This window comes from Ictalurus furcatus, chromosome 3 (assembly GCF_023375685.1).
Source record: "Ictalurus furcatus strain D&B chromosome 3, Billie_1.0, whole genome shotgun sequence".
NCBI classification, from domain to species: domain Eukaryota; kingdom Metazoa; phylum Chordata; class Actinopteri; order Siluriformes; family Ictaluridae; genus Ictalurus; species Ictalurus furcatus.
In genome coordinates, this window is record NC_071257.1 from 17,523,151 (window position 1) to 17,541,655 (window position 18,505).

The window sequence follows — 18,505 nt, forward strand, 5'->3', positions numbered from 1 at the left end:
ATTTGCAGTGTAAATTATTAATGTAATAAATGAATAGTTATAAATGTGTCCATCATGGATAATATATATTTATTATTCCTTTTTCTGCCATAGACTAGTCTTAAATTGTTTGTTTGTTTGTCTTCTCTGTTTATTTAGGGGTTTTCTTTGTTTGATTGATCAGTCCGTCAGGTAGGTTTATCACTGATTTGAGCTCGCTGCAAAAGTGAAACACTTCCTCAGTGATGATGAATGCTTGTGCCAGGCAGCCACCCAGCGCTAGTTAGTAGCTGTAAATCTGGCCAGTTAACAGTCCACTAACCGGCGACTGACAGGCGGGACTTAAGTTTTGTGTGAGGATGGGATGCAACTGTTGTTCTGTTTCAGAGCCTCTCAACAATGTGCTGAGTGCATGGAGAGACCCGGCACAACCATTAATCACGGACTCAGTCTGCCCGTGTAGCAGGCGAGCAGAGTGCGAGCGAGAGGTGGGAGTGTATTAGGATGGTGGGAGGTCCGGATGTACAGATGGGAAGGTAGAGCGACGTGTGCCTGCTGCAAGGTTAAAACTGATGCACTTCCTGCTCTTAGGGTTCCTAAAAGGTCTCAAAGCACTAGCCTTGCAAATTGCCTTAAAACACTTACTTAGCAGCCTGCAGTTTTCAGCATAAATGCTTTTGCTTAGTGCAAATTTACAATCTGTTTTGAACATTAGGAACCATTGGGGGGGAAATATGGTTTTGTTCACAAGTTCATTGTGGAATTAAACAAGTATTGAGAAATAAATAAGTCTGAGTTCATTACAGTATGGAATTTCCAGCGTACGTCTTTGTCAGCAATTGTCACTGGTCTGATTTGGAATTCTGGTGCATTTTTATTGGTGAACAGATAGCAAAGTGCTGCGTTCTCTTTTATCAGCATATTAACATACACTGCTAGTTGAATGCATCGCTTTGAGTGGGAAAATATTTCTATGTCTTGGTTTTACATGCTCTGAAAATAGTTGAGCTGTTTATGTTGAGAGCATATAAGATATGCAAATTTCCTCAAGTTACACTCAGCTTTTGTTGTGAGGGCTGTGCTAATCCCTCATCAACACACCCAACGATTTTGAGCAAACAGAGCTGCTTAATTGCGTTCTGCTTTCTGAATTAATATTACACTAATGTAAAGTCTCCTCTCTTGAAGTTCAATTAAACGTGCGGCAATGAATAAAAGACCATTGTATCCTTTACAAAGCCAATAAGAGGAAAGAATCCTTGAAGACTAAAGAACGAGAAGTCTGACTGAATCTTTATTAATACTAGTTTAGCCATGAAACGCACATTGGGACTGGGATCCCATGAGACCCAACAAAAAAAAAGTTGCAAGAGCGGGTGGTTTTATGCCACCCGGTGGGAGTGGGTGGTTAGATATAAAGGTTGCAGTCCAACATATTGTTTTCGGCACTGCACAATGTGTTTACTGCATCCAGTCATTCATCTTCTGCGTCTGCTTTGTCCTGCTCAGAGTTGCTGTGGTTTAAATGACTCATTTCCGTATAGTTTGGTGAAACAGATCTGACCAAGTTCATTAAAAATAACTGCAGGAGTGGGAGGGATTAGTCAAATTTTCTCAGGGGATTCGCAGGGGAATGGGATTTAAAAACTAGTCCCACTCTCACATCTGGTTTAGTTCTTGTTAGGATTGTCTGAATACTGCGTTGTTGCTAATACAGTCTGCTGATCCACTGTGGCTCTACCGGACTCTGTCATTAGATCAGATCGGCAGGTCTGACTGATTTACAGCCAGTCTTATTCAGGCTTCACCATAACCGTATTCATTTTATCTAACGAACTAAATTGGATGCGAATTGCATTTCATTGCCTCTGTACTTGTACTCTGACAATGACAATAAAGTTGAACGTAACCTAAGAAGCACCTAGACATAAACCATTTCAAGTGGTGTGCGATATGCTGCGTCTCAGTGAAAGATTCGAAATATTGCAAAAGGAGAGCTCTGTGTTCGTGTACAAATTTTTAATGCAGTGTTGCATCAGAGCCTTTGTGCTGACAGTTAGGAGCTGTGAGGTGCAGAGGTTGTGATGTGAATCTGGGCTCAATAGCAGGCTAATCCTGAACAGATGGGGAATGGAGAGGAGTTGGGGTTTGCAGAAATAAGGGCTAATATTAGTATTGCAGAGGCAGTGCCTTGTGTGACGTTGAGATCTTAAGCCTAGGGCGTCCTAGTGTGAATCCCAGACTGCCTTTATAGATAGGGCTAATAAACCTCACTCTACACACACCGTGCACACAGCTGCTTGTTATTTCATGCCCCATAAGGACCCTGTGACCATGAACCTTCTAATACACATATCTAATTGTGCATTAGATTGTTAGTCTTGGTTTGTTGACACTGCTGAAATGTTGTAAGATTTTATTGTTGTAATGTTGTAAGAATTACTGGAATGCCCTACTTTACCTACCTTGATCTTGCCATGAAAATAGCCACTGATGCTGGCATGGCATTAAAAGAATGAATGAATGAATAAATAAATAAATAAATGTTAGTCTTGGTTTGGCACTCTCACACTGGTACACGCACAAACAGAAAGCTGGACCATCGTATTGGCATATACAGTTTGAACAAAGCTGTAATTATGTCAGTGCTCAGAGATGATGTTGTTTCCACTGTTGTTTATGTAAACACAAGTTAGTTTCTTCTGCTCTTCATGTTCAAATATTTTATTTATGATTTACAAAGTGCAAAGTCCTCAGCCCTGAAGACTTTCCTGTGGAGTAAATCTTAAAGGGATAGCTTTACTTTTGTCTTTTGAAGACCTGACACTGGAGACTCCTTCCATAATTGTTAAATAAAGGTTTCCTTTCAGAAAGTTTCTTCATATGAACACCTTCTGACCAATCAGAATCAAGAAATCAACTGCAGTGTGGCAAACTCTACCTTTTAATTAGAGTAAGTTACATCAGGATAAACATATCAAGACAAGCTAATACACAATCACAATAATTTTCCTTAACTTGGCTGGATATCAACTATTATGAACATTGATTAATGTGATTTGTGATTGTTGCGGCCAAAGATGCTTGATTTTGCTGCGGCTTTTCTCAAAATTTGTGATGCGGCTTGCAGAGTTTTTTTGTGCTTTTTTGCTGAAAGCTACTCGAGTTGGTGAAATTGCAACTGCATGAAGTCGTTTTGCACGGTCTTATGCAGTGATAATTGTTGGTAAATGAGACCTTTTTAGCTGTACTCATTTTCGACACACGTGAATAGAAGAGGGCCTTCGCAGAACGCCCGTTGTGATGACGTCACATGACACGTCTTGGCCCAAATCTGTGGAAAATCTGCACTAATTTTTAAAGATTGCGACCTCCTCTGAATATTGTGGAGTTTGTTTGATTTTGTGTTTTTAATTTTCGCTATCGCAAATTTGTAAAATCCTGGAGGGACTGAACAGTGTGTGGGATTTTCCTCCTTGGCAAACGACTCATGAGTTGTGATGCTAGACAAAACAGTCTTACCAAATGAAATGTATAGTAAATTAAATGTCATTGATCGGTGGTTGGTGCACAACACATTGTGTTTAGTGGTTGCTCTTTTTGGCTATTTCATTAGAGGTTGTCCTTAAAGTCAGGGTAAATCAACACCCACCCTCCCATCCTATGTAACATTAGATGTTGGTGAAACATTATTAAGGTAGTTATCCCTTTTCGCTGTCAGTGAAGTAGTAATAGGCCACCTGTGTATGAGAATATTCACCAGTTATTCAGGTGTTTAGGTGGTGTTGTCTCTGTGCTCATCACCTTCTTCATTGAACATGTCCAGCTCACTCTCAATTACTCTCCAGTGAATCCTATGACAAAATAAGCCTGTACAGCCAAAAGCCTTTGAAGTCCTCCCTCTGCCTACAGTTGGCGCATTACAGACCTCTGGCAAAGGCAGCCGCATTCAAGTGGTGGCCTGGCATTAAAAAAAAAACTTGTTCCTATTTTTGGGCAGCAGCTGGTTTTGAAGCAGAGTGCCATTGTAAAGGTGACATGGTTCAGAACTTTCTTGTTGGCGTCAGGGGCGTGGAAGAGGAACAGGCGCTCTCAGATGATTAAACAACTGCCAGCCATTCGGGGTGCACATATAAATATTCAAGCGAGAACGGTGACACATGTGGCCAGCCTTTTAAACCTGTTGACGAGTTCTTCTTAAATAGAATGGGATCAGCGCTGCCGATTACATATTTTAACAAAAGCCACTATGCTGACATAGACGGGAGGCTGGCAGAGAGGAGGCCCTCACAGCTGACCAGGGGACATGCTAACAACCTAGGACAACAAGGAGGTGATGACTGCTCTGAAAGCAAAATAGACCTGCCGATATACAGTTACGGCAGACCCCCCCCCCCCCCCAACCCCCCGGCAAAGTCTGCTCACCATTTTTTTTTTTTTATGTGGTGCCATGGTAGCTGGGTTATTTACTGCCAGTCAAAACGAGTGGATTATGATCCTTTCCTGTTTAAAGATCTTAACTGGGGTTTGTAGTTGCTTTATGTCATTTTGATGACTCTCTTAAGAGACACTGGCTAATTAAACCACTTAAAGGTTGTATATACTTGCGTCAGTCAGCCGATACACCACGTTACTTGCCTTGTGGAATCTTTAGACGTCATGTAGTGGTGTATATTAGCAACTAATTTTGTCTATATGAAGTCTGTTATGTGAGCGAATGTGTTTGGGTGTATTTTGTTATGCTGAATTTTGGGGGCCGGGGGCGGATGTACTACCCAGCCTTTCTTGTTAAGCAGTTCTTGTATACACTCTACAAATTCTAGCCATCTCAGTTATGCACATAAGCCTGTGTTGGTTTTATACTGTAAAAATTCCTGCTATACTGACACAGTGGTAGTAGCCATGAGTGATGAAATCTTGACCCAGAATTTATGACCTGAGAGCACTTGCTGAGTAACAGCATGGGTCTTACTCGTTAAGAGTTGGGCACAACGTCACAGTGTACTGAATCTATAAACCAACACATGACACTGTTATTGTTTTGTTCTCGTATAGACCGTGGTAACATGGGGATTCAAACATGGGTTCTTCCTTATTCAGCATTAGATTTATAGTATTGGTCTGCAATTAAAACATCCCACAGTTGCTTTCTTTTCATAGGGGGGAAAAGCAGATCCGTTCACAAACACACACCACCTGTGTTTGACAAGGGCTTGTTTTTAATTCATGGATAAAATTTGATGTTATCTTACATGGTCACACGTTTCTTCAAGTAGACTTGATTCTTGCACACATTCCGAAATGGAACTCTGTCCGTTTAAAAATACATTTAGTGCGTAAACATAAGCGGCAGTTTTAATCCACCTTGGGTCACTTCAGGCCAGAGAGAGTTCAGCCCTGACCTTAACATGGCCTCCCCTAACACCACATGAATGCTCCAGAGACCTGCTTTAATTGAATATTCCACCATTACCTACCTTCAGAGCTTTTAACCTGCCTCATGAACTTCTAACCTGCCATATGCTCATCGTCAACATTCCTTATAACAAGTGATTTCATCTGACTTTATTCCACTCACAAATCACCCCAGTGCCTTCACATGCTTAATCCATGTGTCCTTTTCCTACTACCATCACATGTCACTGAGGTGAGTATTTCTGAGTGTTTGTCAATGCTAAAGTTTTTCCACATGTGATCTCAGGCATTTTTTTTTCCTTTATCATTTTTCTTTATGTGCTCCAGCTCGTTAAGGGTCTTGAGCCATATCATTACAACTAAAATGTGACTGGAATTGAAATTGGCAGGTTTGTTGTGCAGTAATGTCTTATTGAAAAAAGACAAATATTAGGTTGAAAGTTAGATATAACTACTTATGTTTTTGTTTTTTTAAGGTTATCTACCACTTTATTTTTGTAGCTATTTTGTGTATATTTATTTAACTTTAAACAGCCATTTCTAATGTAGTGTTTATAACAATGTACTATTGGCTGTTTGTTTATGGTAAAATGATAGCTATGCAGACACTTTTTTTTTTTTCGTACACCTCTTTCTCATACACATGAAACTATTTTCTTTAAAGGTGACAAACAGGGTAGTCAGTTGTTTTCTGTTTATCCGAGGTGACGTGACCAGTGGCGCAAGTGTGTGAGGAGACGCGCTGTTGCCATAGCTAAATATACATCCCTGACAGCTTCATAATGGGTTCCAGGAAGTTCAGTCAAAAAATAAAAACAAAGCAACATTTCTAGTTGATTGGTTTTGAAAGGGCGTTTTTCCTTGCTGAATGGGAAAAATGTGGACTTCAGCATTCCATGGCCGTGATGCCAGTTGGATTGGATAGGCGCAGCCTTGCGTGTGCTGAACGAACAGAGAGAGATGGAGACGCAACAGACGGCAAAATCCTGAATTATGGGAAAGTATTCTGTTAGAGGAAACAACAGCATGCAAACCAAATAAGCCACAATGTGTAGCAAAATGTTTTTAGGAGTACAAATACAAGTTTCTTCGATAAATGTCTGCTTCTTGTTTTTCTTTAGCTGTTATTAAAGCGTTTAATGGTTTTCATATTGAGAATCACATTTAAAACTGTTAATGGTGTCAAAGTCAAAATTCAGGTTTTGTGACAACCTTAGAGATGAGCGAGCCTTCACATTAGCTTATTTAGGTTCATTAAAGACCAGATGTGCTGCTCTGTTTGCCTCATTTACAACGGTTTAGCAGTACAAGCTTGTAGGCTGGCCAGCTGAGAGTGCATGTAGTTTTTTTGAAGTTAGGTATGCATTTTTAGAATGAGTTTTGTGTTTTGGACCATGGTAGGAAGCTGCACTCATGCACTGGAACTGGAGGGTGATTCCCATTGACCTGACTGCATACAGCACACTCCAGTATACAAGTATTCAGCCTTTAACACAAGTATTTCTAACATGTTGAAATGCTTTCAAAACTCAAGAGAGTTTTAATTATTAACCTTGTATCACCCGTTATTAAAGTAAAACTTTAATTTTTAATTTTTTCTTCATCTTTCCATTGGTTGGTGGAAGGATGGGAACATTTCATTTGTTTGTCTTATTGCTTTCTTCATATTTGCACGTATAAACTCTAGTCAAGTCTGTGTTGGTCTGTAGAGAGCAAAGAATTATACAAACACTGTACTTTTTTATTGAATGCTGGCACGTAGTGAAAGGTTGTGTATTGGCAGAATGCTAGAAGAGCGAAAAAGATTTCTTCAAAATAAGTAATGCTATGTTCGAACTCCATCTGTACAAGACATTCTCATGTGAAAGGAGCATGAATGTTTACAAACACCTATCTGGCGTTTGCTGCCTAAGAAGAATTTTGTCATGAATTCATAAAGATAATGCACTCCCTGGCGCAGGGCCCATGTGCTCAGCTGTCCTACATTACCACACAATATGGTGGAGGAGCCACTTAACGCTGCACGGTTTAAAGTTACCACACTGCTGGCAAACGGCTGTAGAGTTTTACTCCTCCGCCACTTCTGGAAATTGTGTTTGTATTCCTTTTTTTTTGCCTCTCCAGTTTTGGGTAAATTGTGTGCTGAGAGATGTTTTATGACAAACAGCAAGCCCCAGGGAAGTGCACTTTAGACATCACTCGAAAGGACTGGGATGGGATGTGAATTCAGCTCAAGTACTTTAGTGTTAGATCTTCAGATTCTTAAACTCTTAGGCACAGTTGAGGCCGGGCATGTCCAACTTAATTAGTGGGTTTATTTATTTATTCTGCCTCCCCCACTGGAATTGCATTTAAAGTAAAGAGACTAAAGAAGGCCTCTGTGAGATTTGGAGTGTGGAGGGTACACTGCACTGTCTTAGATCTCCTTTCCCTCACGTGCTGGGACGGTTACTATATCGTAGACATGCCGGCACTCAGGGGAGTCATTTTTGACATTTGTCGCCTTGGTCTGCTAAGCTGTACAGGGCATCGCCTGCCACTCTCAGAGTTACGTTTCAGTGCCCCACTGGGTTTAAACCCGATCTGCTCTTGTGTTTGCCCACTGCAGTGATCCTTCGGTATCAGCGCCCAGAAATGTTGTCCCTCAGCTTGTGTTGTCCAAAGTCATCAGCTGTTGCCATGGAGAGTGAGCTTGACACTTGGAAGCACAGCCCTTTTGTGCTGTTCATATTATTACTCTGCAAAACCTGTTGAAATCTTGCCTGAGTGTTTTTCGTACACATTATGGAGCTTAGTCTTAAGTGGGTCTTTTGTTCTCTCGACATTAATTGCTCATTTAAAGTCGACATTAATGTTAACAGCAGGGTTGAGCAGGTTTCATATAATGAAATTGAAAAATGATTGTAATGTCTCTCCACTGATCCTGCATTAACGCTCTTTAACACCGTTTGGGCCGTTTTCCGGCTGCTTTCTAGCCCTCTGCCCTATCACACATTCATAGCAAACTGAAACAGCTTAGATTAAGATTAATCCTCTTTAATGCGCCTGCTCATAACACAGTCATTAGGTGACTTGATCCTAATCCAGCCCACCTAACTGCTGTGCTTTATAAAGCACACACGTGCAGGATTCACTGTTAATGCTGAGAGAGTTGTACGTACAATTGTAGGTATAAAACATGGGCCAGACTACTTAAGGCAGCGTTAATGGAACTGTGGTCTTGGAGCTGGAAGCTGGAGGCATCGGGTCAAAAACATATCGCAGGATCCTTTAATTAAATCTCTAATCATCAGCCTGTTTAATCATTCACTCATTGAAAATGTTGCACTGTTTGAACAATTTCAGTTCATTCTGGAGGTTTAAAAATGCTCATGATTGATAGATAGCTAAATCGATAGATGGCTTAGCAGATGGATAGATCGAGAGATACATGGAGAGAGAGAGAGAGAGATAGATAGATAGATTGATCATCCAGCAATATAAAAATAATACAGCTGTTCTATATCTCTTTACTATAAAAATGGTGAAGAACTTTAATATTGTTTTTAAAAGAGGGACGATACATTTTAGGGGGGGGGGGGGTGTAGGGAATGGTAGAACAATGAGAGCATGAGTACCTGATTTTCATTCATTGCACTTCATTAAGAATCACATTGACATTAAGTATTTTGGTAATAGGATTTCTAACACACACACACTTTCTCCTCACTCTTTCTTTGTGCCTTCCAGGCTCAAATAGCGATGTAATTGTAGTCAGGGCTTGTTTTAGTATGCGCCTCAGTGTCTGTGGGTATTGTGTCTTGCTAACACAGTAGCTGAGGCCTGTAGTCCAGCTCTACAGTGCATGGTTGCAGGATTCTCTCATAGCCCCTGGGAATGCCATTAGTGCAGAGTTGAAGGAATGCAGCAGGTGAAACAAATAAGGCACAGGCTCTGTCTCTTGTCGGCCTGCTTTATTTCTTCTTCCCCCTCTGTCAGTCTTTTTTCTTCTCTCTCCTGCTCTTTCTCTCTCTCTCTCTCTCATTCTTTCCGTGCAGTTGTGGATTGTAGTAGTCCTCATGCAGGGTGTGAAATCTGCTCAGAAACTGGAGCATGTGTGGCGGTTTATCCTGCGGCACTGCCCACTCTCACAGGGTTAACTCCTTACACTACCCCACCGAAACGAGATGTCCATTCTCAAGCCTCACACACTACTCAAGACACTTAAAAACTCGCCGATTGTGCAAGATCAAAGTACGAGATGGAAAATGAGGGTCTTGCTCATACTGTTTGGTTTTCCTCTAATCAGAGGTGCTAATGCAGAGATATCCCTGTTGAAGGTCACACCGTGTTGGTGTATATATTGTGGGTTAAAATGGGATTCAATTTTTAAATGTTTTTCCCCCCCCCCAGGAGGGAGGGTGTAATCACACAGCCGTTATAAATCCGAATTCATCAGGTGTTTGATGTGCTGTCGAATATCCGCTACCCAGAAAGTAGGCAACAATTGACTAAAAAAAATTTAACGTGCACAAAAGTTCGTCAGAACTTTTTTTTAATGTAATATGCGATGTGCATTTAATCCCGAGCCTTTGTTAGGATTCCTTCCAGAATTTGAGGATTGTTTAAGTATGGTCTAATATCAGGCTCGCGTTTTTCTACATCCGTGCTGAAGAGTTCTCCCTGGCCTCGTGAACGCAGGAAGCAACCTTCAGCAACACATTCTTGAGGAAGTATACACACACTCAGACACACACGCACACACAGACAGCGGAACTGAGCCATGTATGCCTGCCATTCTCTCAAATGTTTTAATTCAGCATGATAAAACATCCGTTATTTATGAGTTGATTGAGCGTAACACATTTCAGAGCAGAAGTCCATCCATCATGAGCCGTCTGCACGCTGTGAAACACATTACTGTACATCTCGGCCCGCTCTGCTCTGCCAGAATAATGTGGCTTCTGTGTAAAGAATGAAGCATAAAAAATACGTTTTAGTTTTTTTTTCCCGTTTTTTATTTTTTATTTTTTGCAGGATAACAGGTGTGAGCCACATGAGGCTCAGATACTAATGAAGTCATGGTTTATGAATGCATCGTGTTTTGGAATATTTTGTTGTAGTCATTTAGTTTGAAATAAATACACTATTTAGTTCTAGTCAGAGGTCAGGAATGAAATTTAAATGAAAGAAGTGTTCATTATGTAGTGTTATTGATGATGCAGCTTAATTTTAATCTAATTGTAATGCTTGGTTAAAACTGTACATTAAAATTCCTAGTTACTAGATACTGAATAATAGTAAAATAGGTAGTGAAAAGTATTATTATTAGGGGCTGATGTTCAATATAAATAATCCATACCACATAACATCACTTTTGTTTCTAATACGCCACTTTAAAATACATTTGTGAATCACAACTTTATATACATATATATTATATTAGACTGGTAAACGTAAAAACGTAAAAAGGTAGTCTTAAACATGCATCTTTATTCAATTATTCATTCCACAATCACCAAGTGAGGACTTTCCCTGTCATTTTTGAAGTTTACGTAACGTGATCACTGAAGTCAGTGGATTAACATGCTGCTCATTCCCCACGTAAACTATTTATTCTCCCTGTTCATTCTCCCGGCTGCCAGTTTTGAGCCCTATCAAATCCCTCAGTCTTTCAGTCTCTGGTCAATATGAGTCCAGAGGGCAATTTGAACAAAGCCCCCTCAGGTCAGAGGTGAGGTGCAGGGCTGCTGTTTGTTTGTTTGCACTCTCGCTCAGCATCTTTTTTAATATTAGCCTCAAGGTGTGGCAAACAAAGCCTGGGCCACTCAGCCACCCATTCAGAGCTGCACAACGAGAGCAGGAGAGAAAGAAAAGAGGGTTTGGATTAGAGGAAAGGACTCCTCAAACATTCCAGTTCATCTGTCTGAATTAAAATTGGTGCTGTTCTGTCACTTTTCTATCACCCACACTTGCGCTCTCTCTCTCTCTCTCTCTCTCTCTTTTTCTTTCTCTCTCTCACACACACAGACACACACCAACCAACCAACCATGTGGTTTGTGTTGAGGGAGAGAGAGCAGTATCCTACCTCCAATAGCGCTGAAACTATGGATTGTTTGGTTTCTCTTTCTCATATTATGTTGAATAACTGATTATATTAATTGAGGATAAGAAAAGTTCAGGATTTAATTAATTTGAATAATTTAATAAAATACTTGCATATACTTAATCATCTTGTGCAAACAATGAAATTGTTTAGAGTGGACTGTAAAAGTAAAATCCGCAACAAATAATAAAATGAGGCAGATCAAAATGCTTGCTTAAGTGATCAATCACACAACATGACAAAACTGTCAATGATCATCAAATTATATTTCTAATGACCAATTAAAGTTTTTGATTCATACAGTATGTGTCTTCTACACTTATTCAGTGACTACCTTGTATTTTAAAGGTACTTCAATGTAGTCTATGCAAACATCAGTTATCCCTGCCGAACAGCAAAGGGTGCATGAGAGAGTACCTGAAGAGGAAAAGTCCCAGTGCGAGTGCTTATGAAAGCTCCATAAGGAGAGTAGAATTTATTCCATTAATAAAGCAAAGTTTAACCACATTGTAATAGCAAAGTGGCTGATTATGATTACAGCAGTTACTGGAAATTTAGTATTGCTATATACAAGCTGTGCTTTTAGACTGCTAATTTAAGACCAGGATAAAAGCCTTAACCGACCTCGATTTTTGTCAACCAGCTCAGACACTACACAGAATACTGGTACAGCTCAGGAGCACCTTCAATCAGTGCTTCAGTAGTCCAAAATGTAACCTGAATGTTTTAGGAGATCTTTTGTACCAGTCCTTAGCATTCATAATACGAATATGTGATGTGACCTGTACTCTGCTTTCCATCACCTGGACTGGTATAAATGTTATATTTGCCATTATCATACTCCTATGTCCAATATTATTTTTTCTTAGTGGAATATGATTTCATTAATATTCATTCATTTATTGTCTGTTATGTGCTATCAAGTCAAATTTCCAAGTATATTATATATATTAACATATCTACCACCTTTTGTAGAATAAACGCCTATGCTTTACTTTATACAGTTAGTAATATGTGTAAGTCCTATAACTGTTCATTCCATGTTTTGAAAAATGAGCAGTCTTTCTTTTACTTTGTACTGCTTACTGGCTTTTAGTCATTTTAACTTATTTACTTTTACTATTCAACTTACCTTTGATGGCAATTACACACTGCTAACTTCGAACAACTGAAGCTTCCACTGGAGATCAGTAAAGTTTATTTTATCTTCTTTTCTTAAGAACATGTGCAATCTAAATAGGTTTCGGATGCTGCTCAGGTGTTTCGTCGCCGAGAGGGTGAAAACGTAATTGACAGCATGCTAGCTTACAGTAGGAAACCTGCCATTGTTTTACAAGACTGCAGAATTTAGTGCACACTCTGGTACAAATATGATCCTCATTCAGCATTGATCCCCATGTTTGTTCGTTTGTTCGTTTGTTTGTTTATTTTAAATGTTCATTAAACATAACAGACTCTTACCCAAATTTGGTTTTGCAGACTGTCTTGATTATTTATTTATTTATTTGTTTTATTTTTATATAAATGTTTTCAGTTGGAGGTATTACTTAGCTACAGTAAAATATGAACAATTGGGTGTTGTGATTTTACTTCACAATGCTTTGACAAGGTAGAAAACACTATTAAATGAGGGGTTTAATAGTAAAAGTTATTCAAATGATTGAAGGTTTTCTATTATTCAGTTGTTCAGATGACCATTTTCTAATGAATTTCCTTGTCAAATATATTGAATACTTGTTTGAACCCTTTTTTGATCAGTTTTTGTCCTTGCTAAAATGAAATGACTAACACTGTATATAAATTTTAAACTAAATTTCATCCCTGGATAGAAAAACCCTGCTGTGAATGTGAAAAAGAGCTGCATTGTGTTACTGTAGAAGCTTCAAGAAAAGTGTTAATTTCTCTGGGGCTTTCAAAATAGCCTGTTTAGATTGTGCAGGGCATTGTTCAAAACATTCATAAGATACCGCTGCGGCTTGTACGGGACAACCATATGGACTTCTATAACATTGTTACATCCTAATTGCCCTTTTCGACAAGTGCCAATTTCCTTCAAGAGCTAGAAGAGAGGGAAGAGGAGGAGGAGGAGAGAATTGCTGGGCTAGTTGCAGGCAGAGATGAGGGGTCTCGCTGGATTTGCTATGGCCTTGCTGGCCTTGTTAGAGCGTCCCCTCTCCCCCAGAGCAGAATGCAGCAGAGGCGATGCCTCTAATTCCAGCTGCCGATCAATAAGCACGAGTGCTGGGCTGCTCAAAGGGTGACTAACCCCCATACCATCTCACCACCCCACCTCAACATGGGCCAAGACTTTTGAGAATTTTCACTGCGATCTTGTAAAGTCTTTTATTAGGGCTTGATTGGTGCTCAGTGTAAGTCAGTAGTCATTTGCACTATGTGGCCAAAAGTTTGTGGACTCCTGACCATAACACTATGTGCTTTTTGAACATCCCGTTCCAGATTTAGTACCCAATTTGCTGTTATAATAACTTTTGGAACGGGGCTGGGGATTCGCCCATTCAGCCACAAGAGCATTAGTGAGGTCAGGCGTTGATATCAGGTTCCAATTTATACCAAAGGTGTTCAGTTGAGGTTGAGGTCGGGGCTCTCTGTAGACAACTCAAGACCCAATCTTCCACTCTAACCTTGGCAAACCATGTCTTCATGGACCTCAATTTGTGCACAGGGGCATTGTAATGTTGGAATAGGTTTGAATTTGGCCACTGAGGCCCCATTTACACCTGGCATTAACATGCGTCCTGGGTGATCGGATCATAAGTGGTCAGCGCTAAATACAGGTGTGAATGGGCTCAAAAGCGTCTTGGTGATCAGATCACTCAAACCATATTTGGAGGTGCTCTGGGATTCATAGGATTCCTAATTAACTGTCATTGCCCTAACTATGTAAGCATTGTGAGATTGTCGGTACTCTATGGTAGAGTGCTGACTGGTAGAGCTACCTGCCACTAGGCTAACGGAAAAAGACAATACTATAACAGCAGAGACCAAAGCAGCTGCTTTTCATAGCTTCATTTGTCATATAAGTTTCATTAGCAGACCATACAGGTCTACGAGCTATGATTCTTGGGACATTTCAGCTGAAAAGAAAGAAGATTGATGTAAAGAATGTGTGTGACGGGCTTTCCCCAGCAGAAACGATGTATGGAAATTGTTCACTGTCAGGTATGAAGGGCTATGCATCTCGGCCATCCACTCGTGATCCGATCACCCAGGACACACGTTAATGCTAGGTGTGAACCAGATCTTACTTCCAGTGAAGAGAAACAGTAATGCAACAGCATGCTAAGAAGTCCTATACAGTTATGTGCTTCCAACTTGGTGGCAACAGATTAGTGATGGCACTCATATGGATATGATGGTCAGGTGTCTACATATTTTTGTCCATATAGTGGATATATAAAGCCAGTTCCTGAACCATGCACATGAACACATTTGAACTTCAAAATCTAGAACATTTTTAGTGCTATCAAAGAGTCTTTGGGTGATTTTCTGCGTTATTTCACTCATGATTTGAACTAAAATGAACATTTTCAGGTCTTTATTCATAAGTTTGATTGTTTTGAGAAATTGTTGTGAGCATTCGTTTCCATACAGAATATAAAGCAAAAAAAAAAAAAAGGGTCTGGTTTGTTGAGGGATTGAAATGAACTGATGTTTACACTACAAATGACTGCAGCCAGTGTATGACTGACTAAAATATGTGACACAGCAGTTTGACAAATTAAGTTATTCATTCTTTTGTGGTTAAATTAAGCAAATACAAAGCACTGTCAGCTTTAGTACTCCATCAGACACTGTTTGTATTTCTGGTGCTGTAGTCTAATCATGTGCTGCTCTGAATAGCTGTCTCTCTCTCTCTCTCTCTCTCTCTCACACACACACACACACACCCTTTTATTCTTTCTATGTCTCGTTTCTCTGTGTGTCTATTGGATGGTAACTATAGTTTGTAAAGTTGTTGTTGGGTGCAATGTGATTTATGTGGAATTACATTGGGACCTCGGTGGGTGAAGTACTCTAAATATATTTAGAATTACATGTCTGCAAACTTTAGCAGTTCTGTCCAGATAAATGACTGGGTTTCTTGAAATTTGTAGATTTATTAACATTAAAATTCCAGGCATGCATGGTTTGGGTTAACATCCGAAGCTGTGAGATAATTTAGTAAAAGTTCCAATAATATAATTGGTTAAGTATTGGGGGGGGGGATATAGAAAGGAACATGCACATTCGTATAAAACATCTAGGACTGGCAGTTCAGAATTCTGCTGATCTGATGTAGAGCTTTTAATAAAATGAATTGTTTTGTATATTTTGGAGGTTTTCAGTCTGGATTATTACCTTGATGTCTAGACAGAAGCCCGCTGGATTGTTTTCTAGTAAAACTGGCTATAGCCAATAAAACCCCTTACTTTCTTTGTAAAAGAAGCTCTTTCTGCTTCGGTGCCAATGCATGTACATTTGTAATGTTTTCCCACAGGTGCTCCCATAAGGTTCAGGGGCTCCTGTGCTCTGGGGTTGTTATACCGCAACACACCGTACAAGACACACATGGCTGCACAGCGCTGGTGTTTTAAAAAGGATCCAGCTCGCACTCTGTTGTTGGAAACTATCAGCCTCTCTGCACTGGTTTAAATTATGGTCTAAGCAACGTTAATAGGGGACACATTTAGAGTTTAGCACTAGCAGATGATTTGTTTTGTATTTTTGTATTCCAATGTAGAGTATCGCCACTAGTTACAGTGAAATGAAATGAACCCTTTGTGAGATTGTAGGACCAAGCGCATGTGAAGCAGCATGTCCTCCAAGTGCACACATCAGGCACTTGCACTCACTCAGGTACTCAAGTTGCCTTTAGATGAAATATACATAGAGTGCAGAACAACTTTAGTCCCCATTTTATTTTAGGTGATGTCACCCAGAGGTCACGCTGTGGGATTACTGTGGGATTGTCTCACCATGATGCCCCAACACCTCCATTCTTTATTTATTTACCCGTGTGGCCCTGGAGAGTGCTCCAAAGTACAGAGTCATATTTATCCTTTATTTAAGGAGATTGGCCCACACAAACCAGAGAGAGCGAGCGAGAGAGAGAGGAGAGGGGCAGGGGGGTGATGGGCTGCTGATGGAATGTCTCTGCTTGCTGATGGCCTTCCAGATCAATACAACACAATTGTGTTCTCCAGCCTGAGAGACTAGGAGCGCCATGGTGGCACTTATGGGGTGATCGCCTCTGATGAAGTCTTTATTAGACTCTATTGACAGATTCATTTCAGCACTCTCTCCCATGTCTGTGCACTTCTTTTCCGACCCCCTTCTCTCACTGTAAAGTAATAGACACTAAGCCCACCCTTAAAAGTTCCTGGCTCTTGTGATGTGATTTAGCACAATAGTTATTACACCCAGTTTTTTGTAAGCTTAGCAAATTTTTCTTAGACTAGTTTTCAAAGTTACTTTTGTTTTTGTTCTATGATTCTGCTTTTCTGATGGACTTGAAGGTACTCGAGTCATCTGTTCTTGAATACAACACCCTTTTCAAAGAATTTTCAGTGTGTTAATTCTTCTACAATGCAGCATCGAGCGTTTTCTCTAGAGAGAGCGCAAAGGACACTCTGGTCCTATAGAAAAGCCTTGCAGCTGAAGATTTGCTTTTGGAGGCTAGTCTGAGAGCGAACTGGCCGAAGATAAAACAAAAGTGTGGAAATTTTTAAATTGTTTCATATTTGATTTCCAAACAAGCCTCGGGGATATTAGATATCCCAGCTAATACTCAGTGGTCACATGCGCTCATCTCAGGCTTTGAAGTCACAAGTTGCTTTTTTTATGAAGTAAATGTTCTGGAGAGACTTAATCCAGGCCGAATTAAAATGGCAAGCAGAGAGCCAGCTTAGCGTTTTCGCTGCCTTTCGTGACTCGCCTAATTTTTCCCTTGTTGTTTTACCTGGTTTGTGTTTTGTAACCTCTCACCCTCATCTCGCCGTTGCTTTCAGAAGGCCTGCTTCCCATTCCTGGGTGGATTGGCCCGAGGTGCTTTCCCATCCACGCATGCAGCTCAGTGTCACATTCTGGACGTGCAGAGTGTAGTGCCCTGTGCTGCTGCTGTGATTTTACTGGCTCTGTCAGCTTAGGGATTTCTGTGCGTTAGGCTCTGATGTTTCTCATGAGAGCTCATCAGTGACAATTGCTGTGGTTGTAGGTGTATCTTTTTGGTAGTAGTTAAAATTTTACATGATGCAAAACAGTCATATTAGGTAGTTGGGACGTTTGTACTACCTCAAAGCCTTTAATATATGTTATTTGAATCTTTAAAAAAAAGCCTACACTTTGCCCTCAGTGCAATTTCCATGCTTTTTTTATTAGACCAAAATCCCCATGTATTATGAGAAAAAGTTTGTTTTCTTGAACAGTTGTTACTCAGTTGAGACATTTCATTAATGCTAAATCCTAGAATTTATACCACTACTTTAGCAAAGCTTCTAGAAATTGAATTGTAATAAGATATCCCACACTGCTGGTGATTTAAACCTGCCCCAGGAAATCTTGCTCGCTGTTTTGAACTCACTGTTGCTAGTGCTTACTCTTTTTTTACTCTTTCCCTCGTGTTCCTCTCTATCTGTGGAGCCCTTGTTTTTTCTTTTTTTTTTTCTTTTTTTCTTTTAAAAAAACAAAAACCTTGTAGTGGACATGTTTAGGACTTTTAACTTTATCTGCAACTCAGTGTAGAGGTGTCATGTTTTGCTTTACTATTGAGGATCTATAGGTTGCTTTGGTCAAGCAAGGAAATGTTCCTAGGTTATTAACACATAATTGGCCTAAATAAGCCGAGTGTTTGGACATGCATTGATGTGTCATTTGTTCTCTTTCAGACCTCTCTGAAGTGGAGCCCAACGTGTTTCTCCGACCCTTCTTGGAAGTTGTTCGTTCGGAGGATACAACCGGACCAATCACCGGCCTTGCCCTCACTTCTGTCAACAAGTTCCTCTCTTATGGCCTCATTGGTAAAATTC

The 18,505-nt window shown here is 40.1% G+C and overlaps 1 protein-coding gene across 4 annotated transcripts in view; it reads left to right on the forward strand.

Moving 5' to 3' along the window:
- gbf1 (golgi brefeldin A resistant guanine nucleotide exchange factor 1) overlaps nucleotides 1-18,505 on the forward strand; it is a 59,553-nt gene that overhangs the window by 14,075 nt on the left and 26,973 nt on the right. For all 4 annotated transcript variants that reach the window (XM_053621185.1, XM_053621187.1, XM_053621188.1 and 1 more), the window contains exon 4: nucleotides 18,365-18,496. In XM_053621185.1, coding sequence (XP_053477160.1) covers nucleotides 18,365-18,496 — 132 coding nt within the window. The remainder of the gene's footprint in view (nucleotides 1-18,364; nucleotides 18,497-18,505) is intronic.